Here is a 10,790-nt window from a genome sequence, read left to right on the forward strand (position 1 = left end):
AAACATTTTGCCCTTGCAGCCAGCTGGCCTGTCATCCTCTCTCCAGAGGCCAGCTCTTCGGCCCTGTCACTCCTTGCACTGTGGGTGGGAATGGGCCAGGCATCGCACTTAAGGTGACCTTCTCCAAACCCTTCCTGAGACATCGATCTGCCGTTCGAGGTCTGCACAGACTCCACCTTGCCTCGTGACCTCTTTTCACACCACTCCCCACTGCTGGGTGCACTTGGCACCCCAAGTCTCCCTCCCCTTGAGAGCCAGTTATAACAGCAGGATCCTCCAGGAGGCTTTCCTAGATTAGCTCAGTCTTCAGGGGAGTCTTGCTCTTCCTGCCTCACTCATCCATCCACGGCCTCCACTGAGTTGAGTCAGAACTCCCCAAAAGGTATGTTGACCTCCCTGGTATTTGTGAATGTGACTTTTTTAGGAAAGATGGTCTTTGCAGATATAATCAAGTTACGAGGTCCTACTGGATTAGGACAGCCCTAAGCCAGTGACTGATGCTCTTACAGGATGAGAGAAATGTGGGCACAGACATCCAGGAGAGAAGGCCGTGGAGACAGACGCAGAGGTTGGAGTCATGTGACCACAAGCCAAGGAACACCAAGGATTTCTGGAGCCACTAGGAGCTAGGAAGAAGCGAGGAAGCCCCCTTCCTTGACTTCAGATTTCTAGAACTGTGAGAGAATCCATTTCTGTTGCTTTAAGACACCAGTTTACGGTATTTTGTCTGGGCAGGCTTAGGAAGCCAACACAAACGGCACCTTTTATCTTGCCCAACCTGCCTGGGTCCTTTTATGTGCCCGCCCTTTCTTTGCTCTGGCCTGGGTGTTGCCAAAGTAGTATCAATTCTGGAGCTGTTTAATTCCGACAGGAAGCTCCTGCCTATGCAAGTAGCAAGTGTTTGATCTCGTCCATTGGATAATCCCAGTTCTCTGGAGCTGGAGGCCTTGGCCTCAAGGTTTCAGTCCAGTCTATAGTCACCTGGGGGCGAGGAAAGATGACTGACCTTTGTTGCCACTCACCTTCCTGCAGAGCTCGGAGGTGTCTTGCACACCTCTGAGCTGGGTTAGAATTTCCTTCCCTTTACTTACAAGTTGTGCCACCTGGGTCAGCCACAGTGACTCTGGGTCCCAGTTTCTTCTGTAAGGTGGGCTTGCAAACGGCGAACCCTACCCCACCTCTCGTGCAAGATCTCGGCCAGCCAGAAAGCCCAACGCAAGTGAAAGAGGTTATTAGAAAGAAAATCTGGAGGAAATGAAGCAGTGGAGGAGAGAGACTTGTTTACTCTTTGTGGTCCCAACCCTCCCTGGAGTTTGGTTGCCCAGCAGATGGACCTTCCTCCGGAGAAGGCCCGGTGAGCTTGGCCCCCACATTTTTCTAAGGACTCCAACCCAAACTAGGATTCTCGTTTTAGATGGTGCCTTGGCGATTTCATTTCCTTCATTTTCCTTAGAAGAGGAACTTGGGATATCCCATGAATCTGATCATGATGCTCATCTGTTTAAAATCCTTAATTTGTTCCCCGTTTCTCATATGGATAAATTCCTTAGCAAGATACGTGAGGCCTTTATTGATTTGCCCTGCCTGCATTACCTGCCCCTAGAATCTCTGCAATGTGCATGCTGTACCCCAAATAAGCCAAACTCTTTCTCCCAGCTGGCTCGAGAATGCCCCTACATCTCCCTCAACAACAATAAAAACAGTAAGTCAGCTACTCACCTAATATACACGAATCATTTTACTTCCAGTAGGGGGCTCTTTATCTCATAAGGAGGAATTATTTTGCCCATTTTACAAATAAGGAAACAGATTCAGAGAGGTTAACAACATACCCACAGTCAATCAGCACTCGACAGTCATGATTTGAACCCATCTCTCTTCCTTCAAAGCCTGGGATCATCCTCCTCTGCCTGGCTGATCTCTTTCTTTTTTCAAAGTACAGTTTGAGATTTTCTGGAAAGCTGCCCTGACACCCCCAGTTCTCTACTCTCTAGCCACCATGGGTGGGGTACCTCTGGATTGTGCCAGCAAAGGCCCTACACTTATCTCATCAAATGCAAATGCAGATTTAGTCCCTTGTCTCCCTTCTAAGATTGCAACCTGGAGCCTACTTCAGGTTCTGTGTCTCCCTCTCTCTCTACCTTTCCCTTGCTTGCGCACGCACGCTCTCTCTCAAAAATAAACATTAAAAAAAATTTTTTTAAGAGTCCACTGCTTAACTGACTGAGCCACTCAGGCGTCCCCATGCTCACTTCCTATTAGGGAGCCCTTTCTAATCTTTCCTTGTTAATCCCCAGACCCCTTCCTCGGAAAAGAGTTTCCAGTTTTTCAGGTTTCACCTGTGGAACCCCTTACACAGTCTGGCATGGCTGATTTCCTTGCCTTCTCTGTGTGCCATTTCATTCGAAGCAAAGTGGTGCTGTGGTCACAACTTTTGAAATCAGGCATGGCTCTGTCACTTACTAGCTGTGACCTTGGACAAGTCATGTCACCTCTTAGAGCCTTAGTTTTCTCATCAGCAAAATGGGAGACTGCTTACCTCATAGAGTTGATGTAAGGACTGGAGTACTTGTGAGATGGCATCATCATTACTCTTGTTATACAGATTGGGATATGAAGAAAGAGGAGGGGAGGGACATTTCCAGGGAGGGATGGTGACAGGAAAGCCTTGGGGGGGGGGAGGAAGGGGGAGGAGTGAGGCCTGGAGTCAGGCCATCTCACCCCAGATCCTGAGCTAGTTGGTTTACCACGGACCTCCCCTATTTCCCTAGCTCAGTGAAGCATCCCCAAAGTCCTCCCGGAATGGACCTCCACAAAGGAAGTCCTCCGCAGATAGCAGCTCCAGCTCTTGGTGGCCCTCCTCGGTTCTAGAGAAGGGGCTAGTCTCCCATTCTCATACTGGGAAGGACCTCTTTCAGATTGGCTATATCACTGAGGTTCCAACCATTTAAAAATACCTCGGTCCCACCACAGATCTGGCACCCTTTTGTGTGCTTGGAAGCCCCTTCCCGCCACACACACACACACACACACACACACACACACACACACACGGCTTCTTGGAAATGGGGGAGGGACCGCTGTTTGTTAACAGCCTTCTCTGGGAGGATGGAAGGGGACAGCGCAGAAGTAATGTGGAAGGGGGAGACCAGACCAGGGCTGGACTTTGGAGCGCCTCCCCTAACATGCTATTCCATCCCTCACAGGATCCGTAGCTCCTCCAGGATCTTCTTCTAAAAACTGAAAAATACAGGGGGTCCAGAAGCAATAGAAGACCCCCCTCCTCCCAGTCCGCTCACCAGGGGGCACCCACAGCCACAGGATGCCTCTAGCCGGGGTGGGGAGGCAAGGCTGGGCCAGCAGGGGGCAGCACCTGGCCTGAGAAAGAGAGTACCCCCTACTGTCCCTTGAAAACCCAGGGGCAGAGTCCCTTCCCCCAGGAGGCTCCTCTTGACTCTGAGATCCGGACAAGCGCTCCCTCTGTTCCTGCCTCCTGAGAACGAACGACACCATCACATAGGAAGTGCCGCCGACTCCCCCACAACCCTTGCAGGGCAAGTTTTTCTTTGTAGCCCCAGTGCTGGCGCAGCTTTAAAAAATCACCAGAAATCAGAAAGAGGTGCTCTATAAGCTAAAAGGGGGCATGTCCTTCGCATCAAGTCGGTGAGCAATCCCCATTCAACTTCAGGCAAGACGTAAGGGAACTCCAGCTGCGTGAATCGAGGCCAGACGCGAAGATGTCAGCTGGCGAGCACAGCCTTTCCTACACATCTGAGGAGTCTCAGTGCTTGAGGAGGAAGGGATGCCTGGGACGGGCGGGCTGGCGGTGCTTTGCAGGCAGAACCGACAATACCTGGTCGCCTGGGGCCCTATTTAGTCTGAGTCTGTCAGCAGGGCTATTTCACGGGGTCCCCCCTCTACCCATCATGACACCCGTCCTCCCCACCCCTGCACCGGGTGCCCGAGAGGATAGGAATATAGATTTTAATTGTTGTGCTGCTGCTGTTAACCAGAGTGCAGTTAATCCAGACTTGGTGGATTTGGATGCCACAGTGTACATGAGAAGGTTTTGCACAGTAACACTTTGGGGCCATTGGTGACAAAAGGGCCAGGAAGGGGTGGCGGAAGGAGAGTGAGTGAGGAGAGGAGCGGGAAGCAGAGCCTGGGCTGGGCATCTGCTCCATCCCCATCGTCACATTCCCATCAAGGACCCGAGAGGCACGGATCCTTCCCGGAGGCTGCTGGCCTGGACCAGTCAACGTGAACCTGACTTCCAGCTCGGCGGCCCCTGCTCCGAGGCCAATTCTTGCTGAGCGGATGAGGGCTAGGCCAGGCCCCCAGCTGGCCACCAAATGGGGAGGGATGGAGACCACGGGAGCGGGGACGGGTTTGGGACTCCGTGCAGACCTTCTCCGTTTTCCATCCCAAGAGACCCTCAAACTAGTTCAGAGCTGGGGGGAGAGAGCAGTTGTCTTCGGCCCTGCTCACCTCCTACCCTGGACACGGGCAGGGGAGGGGGGAGGAACTCACTGGAAGGGGAGGTAGCAGGTACTTCCGTGCCTTTCTCTGCCTGAGCAGTAAGGGAGGCCTCTCCTCAGAGTTCAGCGGGCCTCCAGCCAGAGGCTGGCTGAGTCCTTGGGACTTCTTCTATTTCCTGGGATTGGTCGGGTTTGGAGGTGGAGGGAGGTCACTCAGAGCCCCAGGGCCTGACCCCACTAGCTGCTGACGGGAGCTGGCATCAGGGAAGTCGCCCAGACTGCTTTGACGAGACCATTCCTCTTGTCGAGGGTGGGCTGATCTGGTCTGGGGCCCACGTGCGGGGCCCGGGGACAGCTAGGAGTCGGCGACACACAGGGCTTCCACGGCGTCGCTCAGACCCTGGTTGACGCCCCCCACGGCCAGGAGGCAGTTCCTGACGACAATGCTGGAGCAGGCGCAGCGGGGCGTGGGCATGGCGGGGAGGGCCTCCCACCTGTTCCTCCCGGGGTGGAACGCCTCTGCCGTCTCCAGGACAGTGGGCTGGTTCCCTGAAAGCGCCAAGGGAACCGGACCTTAGAGAGAAGTCCAGCCCCCAATCTATGCCCCGCGGTGCCCCCACCTCCCTCCCTCCCTCTGGAATCCACAAGCAGAAGCCAAGGGACCCCAGCACCTGGGCTGCAGAACTGCGCCCTCCCTACCCTGGGCCCAAGCTCTTGTCGGGCAACCACTTTACCCCTCTCGCCTTCTCTCCATCTTTCCATCTCCTCAAGAGTAAGGCTTGCTTTCTCCACTCTGCTTTTACCAGAACTTTCTAGCCACTGCTGCCTCTCTTTTGCCTTTTACTAAAAAACTGCCCCTGTGGGCTGGCTCACATTGAGCCCCTTTGCATGTCTGGGAGTCCGGGGAGCAGCGCTGGTCAGAGAAAGAGGACCAGAGAATCCCCCCCCCCCCCCCCCCCCCCGTGCTTTGGCCTCCGGGAATTCCCGGACAGGGCCCCAGGGATCTGTGCTCAGCAAGCCTGGGTTACCGAGTTAGCAGCTCATATCCCTCGTGCTCTCTTGGCCTCAATTTTTCCCCTGTGTAAGAGGACAGAAAGACCACACTGGGGCCCCTATGCGGATTTGTGAAGTCCAGCCAGGAAGAAGCGGTTTTGAATTATTTGGGATAGAGGGGTAGGCAGCCAGTGTGCAAGCAGCCACTAACTTCTGCTCGTGCCCAGTGCCCGGGGCCCACCAGCACCAGAATAAGCCCCATCCTTACCAAGTCCTCCGGCCACTACGACCCGTCCACTCACAGAGCCGGCCACAAAGTCTGCCCGCCGCTTCTTGAGGAAGAAAGAGCGTTCCATCTTCAGCCATCCGCCTGCAGGCCGTGGGTCGTGGCGGGATACATTTAGAGAGAATGAGCTGACTTCCCCCACTGAGATACACACCGAGTCCCCACAGCTCACATCCTGGGCGGTCGTCCACTCCATGCACCCTTTGTGCTCAGGGCATAACTACGCCTCTTGCTGTTTGTAATGATTTGCTCCGTGGCCTCTACCCTCTCCCAGGCTTGCTACAGTCCGAGGAACCAGAATCCCCTACAACGAATCTTGTTCTAACTTCTGCTCTCAAGGCGTCTGAGCTGGGGAGGAGGCTAACTAGAGGCAGCGTGGGAGGTGGGAGTCGGGATCCTTCTGCGTCTGCATTGGTAAAAAGCCGGAAAATCCCTCCCTCACCTGGCCCTGCCAGAATGTTGTAAGAAGAGAAAATAGATGGGAAAGGCTTTGATGAAAAGAACCAGCCAACCAAGAGGAAAGAATGCAATCCCAAAGGGAGCCCCGAATGGAGAGGGCTGTTCGGACCTCTGAAAGGCTTACCGAGCTGGATTACCGGGCCTGGGAGGGGGGATGCGACGGGGGTGGTGGGCAGAGGGGTGGTGGGCAGCGAGAGGCTGGCGCCCTGCTCACCCTGTTCCATGTCGAACACGTCCATCGTCCGGAGGAACTTAGGCTGCCGGTAGAGCCGACCCTGCCTCAGGCCTCCCAGGCTATACAAGCGGTCACCCAGGGTCACAAAGCTGGAGAAGGCCCGCTTGCAGGGAATGTTGGGGAACTTGGTCCAGGAGCGAGTCTCGATGTCAAAAACCTCAAAGGCGTTGACCGCATACTTGGACTGTCGTCCCCCTGGAGGCCAGACCGGGATTGGCGGGGGAGGGAGAGGGGGGTTGGGCCAGAGTAAGTCCCTGAGGGCGGGGGCTGGGTTTCCCCTTTCTACCATTACCCAACCATACAGGGAGCTCCCTGCCAGGAAGGGCGTTGGTGATTACGGCCAAGGAGATGCTTAGCGTGTGGGCACTGACTGCTTCCTGTGGAAACTGACCCAAGGGAGAGGAGGAGGGATAGACATGGGACACATAACCCGTCCTTACCTAGCACATAGATCTTGGAGCCTCGGAGGAAGGAGGTGGCGGCGTATCTCGGGGTGGGCATGGGTGCTAGGGACACCCACATGTCCTTGAGCATGTCATAGTGTTGGAGGTGGTTGTGTGGACGGAGGTCCAGGCCCATCCCGCCTGCCGCGTACACTCGGTAATCTAAGGAGAAAGGCCACAGACACCCCCGGGCTCAGCTCACGCCCGCTGTGAGACAGGCCCATCAGTAATGACCTACTCAGGCCGGGCCCCACTAAACCCCTCAAACAGTAGCCCAGAGGCCAAGTTCCCAACCACTGCTGTGCCGGGCTGAGGGGGGTGGAGCCATGAGAAGTCCCGCCACGGTGGAGCCTGGGTCCTCCCGAAGCCACGCCAGGCCCGCAGGCCTTAGTCTTCCTTCATGTCCAGCCCTTGGCTGAGCCTCTCACAGGGTAGATTGTGCTGGAGCTGACTGAGGCCTGGACAACCCTATACAGGCCTTGTCCCCTCTATTCTCCTCCCTCCAAAGGGGATACCAAAGAGGAGGGGTAGTCCTGTGATGCCCTCCAATAGCGGCCTGTTCCTTAGGCTCTCGCCGCTCAGAACTCTCCAGACCCAGCAGCAGCCTTTGGAAACGAGGTCAGGCCCTGCTGTCATTGGCCCCGTGGGACACTGGACCACCGCTGAATCTCTGTCTGTCATCCCCAAGGGGGAATGCCATCCTCCTTCACACACCGGGAGGCTTGTGGGCTCCAGGAGACATGGTGCACTGGGTGGGGTAGGTTTAGGGGCGAACGAGGGTGAGGCTCTGGGGGAGAGAAAAGCAGCCCCTTTAAGGAACGCTGGCGGGGCAGTAAGCAGGGTACTCTGGGAGGAGAGGCAAGTTCTCTCCCACTTTCTATTGTACGTAGCCTTTCAACGCATGCCCCCGGCACAGCGCATCAGAGAGGAAGAGTGAGGTGCCCGTGTTTCCCTGGGCCCCACCCCAATGCCTCCTGCAGTCCATCGGAGACACAGCTTCCCCTCCACCCCCACCCCGCAAGCCACTCTTCTTCCCAGGGACCCACCCCTGCCCCGGGTTCTGTCTCCCAGTAGCTGGCCCTCACTGCTTCCAGCTCTAGGAGACCTTTATTCTTTAAGGGCATTGCAGGGATGAGTACTATTTTCTTCTACTGAGTACTACTTCGAATCTTACTGGAAAAGGGAAAAATAAAAATCCTAACCCTAGCCTGAGGCCAGAAGACTGGGCTGCTGATATTAGGAGGAATTTCCTTACACAAGCTCACCTCTCCCTTCCGTGGGCCACTAGAAACATATGTCCAGCTGTCCAGCCTGGAGCCCTCGTTCTCACCACACCACCACTCCCATGCCAGCTCTCACTCATCCCTTCGGGTTCACCTGGGTGTCCCGAAAGCTGGGCTGAGTGCACCGGCTCAGTACCACCCATGGCCACCTGCTCACCCTGTTCACCACACACTATGGAAATAAGCCTTGTCTGTTTCTTCCAATAGATTGTTAGAGAATTTGGTAATCTGTGGCCCCAGTCTCTGCTCCAATGTCTGACACACGGGCATGGGAAAGCTTATTAAACTAACTGCTGAACTCATTCAGTGCCACAGTTAAGAGCACAGACTCCATCATTACTCACCAGCTGTGTGACCTTGGGCAAATTACTTAACCTCTTTGGGCCCCACATTGCTTCTCTCAAAAATGAGGATAATAATAGCACTTACCTCATCAGATAGGTTTTTGAAGATCAAAGGGGCTAAAATATATAAAGCACCCATGGTAAGGATTCAATAAATGTTCGTTCTATCTTTCAGCACCATTTACTGAAGCCTAAGAACAAAGGCATACCCTTTCCCTCTCTTCACCAGCCTCTGGGTCTTCTGTCCTTACTGAGAGCTCATGAAGGCGTCACTGGCCACTACCCTGAGGGATTCGGGGTTAGAGTTTCACACTGGTCACCTTCACTGATCGGACTCAGACTTCTGAAAGTAGGGGCCAGATCTTCTGCCTCTTTCCTTCCTCCCTGGGACCTGGAATTGTGCCAGGGACAGAGCAGATGCTCCAGAAATCCTAGCTCCTGGTCTTCCTGATCTATGTTGACCCCACAGGCAAATGGGATGGTTTTGCAAGAGAGGGAGGGAAGGTTGCATCCCACCAAGGCTGCCTGAGCTGCACTCGGGGTCTTCTAATTCCTGTTGGACCATTTCCCATAAAACCCTTTGTGTTTCAGCAAAAGAGTTTTCGGAGCCCCCCCACCCCCAGACCCCAAGCTCTGGGCTGTACCTGGCCCAAGGAGAAAGAAATGAGGGGTTTTGAGAAAGTGAAATGAAGATCAAATAACCTCATGGTCCGTGCACGCACACCTTGAGAACTGCGAACCTGGGCGAGATGCTGTAGGAGCACAGCCCTCAGGAACACTCTAGTCTCCGTTCACTAGTATCTCTGAGACTAGGAGGCAGAAGGGGAGGTTGAGGGTAGTGGGAAAGGCCCCAGAATTAGGCCTCGAAGCTCCACTAGAGGGTCTGAGTGATGATACAGAGATTCAGTGGACACCCCAGGACCCCAAATATGTGTCTGGAGGTGGTGTCCCTAAAAAGCAGATTTCAGGGGAAGAGGTGCTGTGGGTGGGAAGCTCCCTCATTCTGCTGAATGAAGGGTTTGCACAGACACTGCCCCAAATCCCCACCTCTCCTCTCAGGCCTGGCCTGCCCAGCCTGCTGGGAAGAGCCCGGTGGACTGGGGTTCCCGCATGGTATGGAATTATTAGACACTTCACCTCCTGAGTCTGTTTTCCCATCTGTAAAATAAGGCCTGTGGAATCGAATGGGATCAGGACTGTGATACTGGGCCCCCAACTCAGTGTTGGTTCAGTCCCTCTCCCCGTGGTCCCCCACACCCTTCTCTCGCCCCTCCCTCAGCCCCAGCCCCACTCGCCTTTGGCGGTGACAGAAATGCCCATGGCGGCCTCGCGCAAGACGCTCCTCTTCTTCCACTTTCCCTCATCGATGTTGTACATCTCCACGACCTTCAGGGGCAGCTGATTGGTGCCCACACCCCCGATCACCATGATCCGCTTCCCCAGGGCGGTGACGGCCACCCCGGCCCGGGCTGTGGGCAGGGGGGGCAGGGCGGTCCACTGGTCGGCCTCGGGGGAGTAGACCTCAAAGCAGTCCATGGGGATGCCGTTGTCGTCACATCCCCCGATGGCATAGACCTGCCCCCCGGTCTCCAGCAGGGAGCAGTAGACCCGGCGGCTGGGCAGCGGCGCCAGGCGCTTCCACTGGAAGTCCTTGACGTTAGGCACCTCCATGGCAGCCCCGGGGGCCCCGCCCGCCGCGCCCCAGTGCCCGCGGAGCGCCACGGCGGCGCCGCGGGTGGTGCGAGCCCGGGGGGCCGCCTGCTACTCCGCGCGCCCTCTCGCCGCCTCCATCTGGCTCCCGTCCGCCGGCTCCCGCCCGACCCCGGGCAAGGGCCCCGACGCCGGCCAGCGCTTCACAGTCCCTCCAGACTGCGCGGTCCGGCGGCGTCCGCGCCTGGCCCTGCGGGAGGGATGGGGCGAATCAAGGGCGGTCAAGGCCCCGCGCCCTCGCCTCCTCGTACGGCCGGCGGGGCGGGCCGGCTCCCGGCTCCCAGGTCCTGGCCAACTTCAAAGGGAAGGCGGCCGAGGGCGCCACCCGGCGGCGGCATCGCGTCGGCAGCACCGTGTCCCCCCGCCCCGCCCGGCTGGCGGCTCGGACAGCCGCGGGGCGCACGGCGGGCGGGGGCTTTCCGGGGCTCGCGACGCCCAGCAGCCTCCAGGCGGAGCAAGGAGCTAACCCCTCTGGGCGCCGCCGCCTCTCTCCCCCCACCCCCGCTCCCCTGCCCGAGCCCTCCCGCCCACGCCCCCGCGCCACTTACACAGCCAGGCC

The 10,790-nt window shown here is 56.6% G+C and overlaps 1 protein-coding gene across 1 annotated transcript; it reads right to left on the reverse strand.

Annotated features, from left to right (window-relative positions):
- Positions 1-3,968: 3,968 nt before the first annotated feature.
- KLHDC8A (kelch domain containing 8A) lies at positions 3,969-10,192 on the reverse strand. The gene is made up of 5 exons (XM_039227435.1): positions 9,817-10,192; positions 6,892-7,056; positions 6,431-6,646; positions 5,740-5,841; positions 3,969-5,027 (listed from the first exon to the last, which is right to left on the reverse strand). Exons 1-5 carry the CDS (start codon positions 10,190-10,192, stop codon positions 4,834-4,836), a joined length of 1,053 nt encoding a protein of 350 aa, XP_039083366.1. The 3' UTR covers positions 3,969-4,833.
- Between the last annotated feature and the right edge of the window lie 598 nt (positions 10,193-10,790).

This window comes from Hyaena hyaena, unplaced genomic scaffold, assembly GCF_003009895.1.
Source record: "Hyaena hyaena isolate Hyena2069 unplaced genomic scaffold, ASM300989v1 scaffold_28, whole genome shotgun sequence".
In the NCBI taxonomy this organism is placed as follows: domain Eukaryota; kingdom Metazoa; phylum Chordata; class Mammalia; order Carnivora; family Hyaenidae; genus Hyaena; species Hyaena hyaena.

Coding starts and splice junctions, on each gene's coding strand:
- KLHDC8A (XM_039227435.1), bottom strand. CDS start 10,192: ATGGAGGTGCCTAACGTCAAGGACTTCCAGTGGAAGCGCCTGGCGCCG. Junction 7,057..9,816: donor CATTTCTGTCACCGCCAAAG/GCGAGTGGGGCT, acceptor CTTTCTCCTTAG/ATTACCGAGTGTACGCGGCA. Junction 5,842..6,430: donor CGTGTTCGACATGGAACAGG/GTGAGCAGGGCG, acceptor CACGGCCTGCAG/GCGGATGGCTGAAGATGGAA.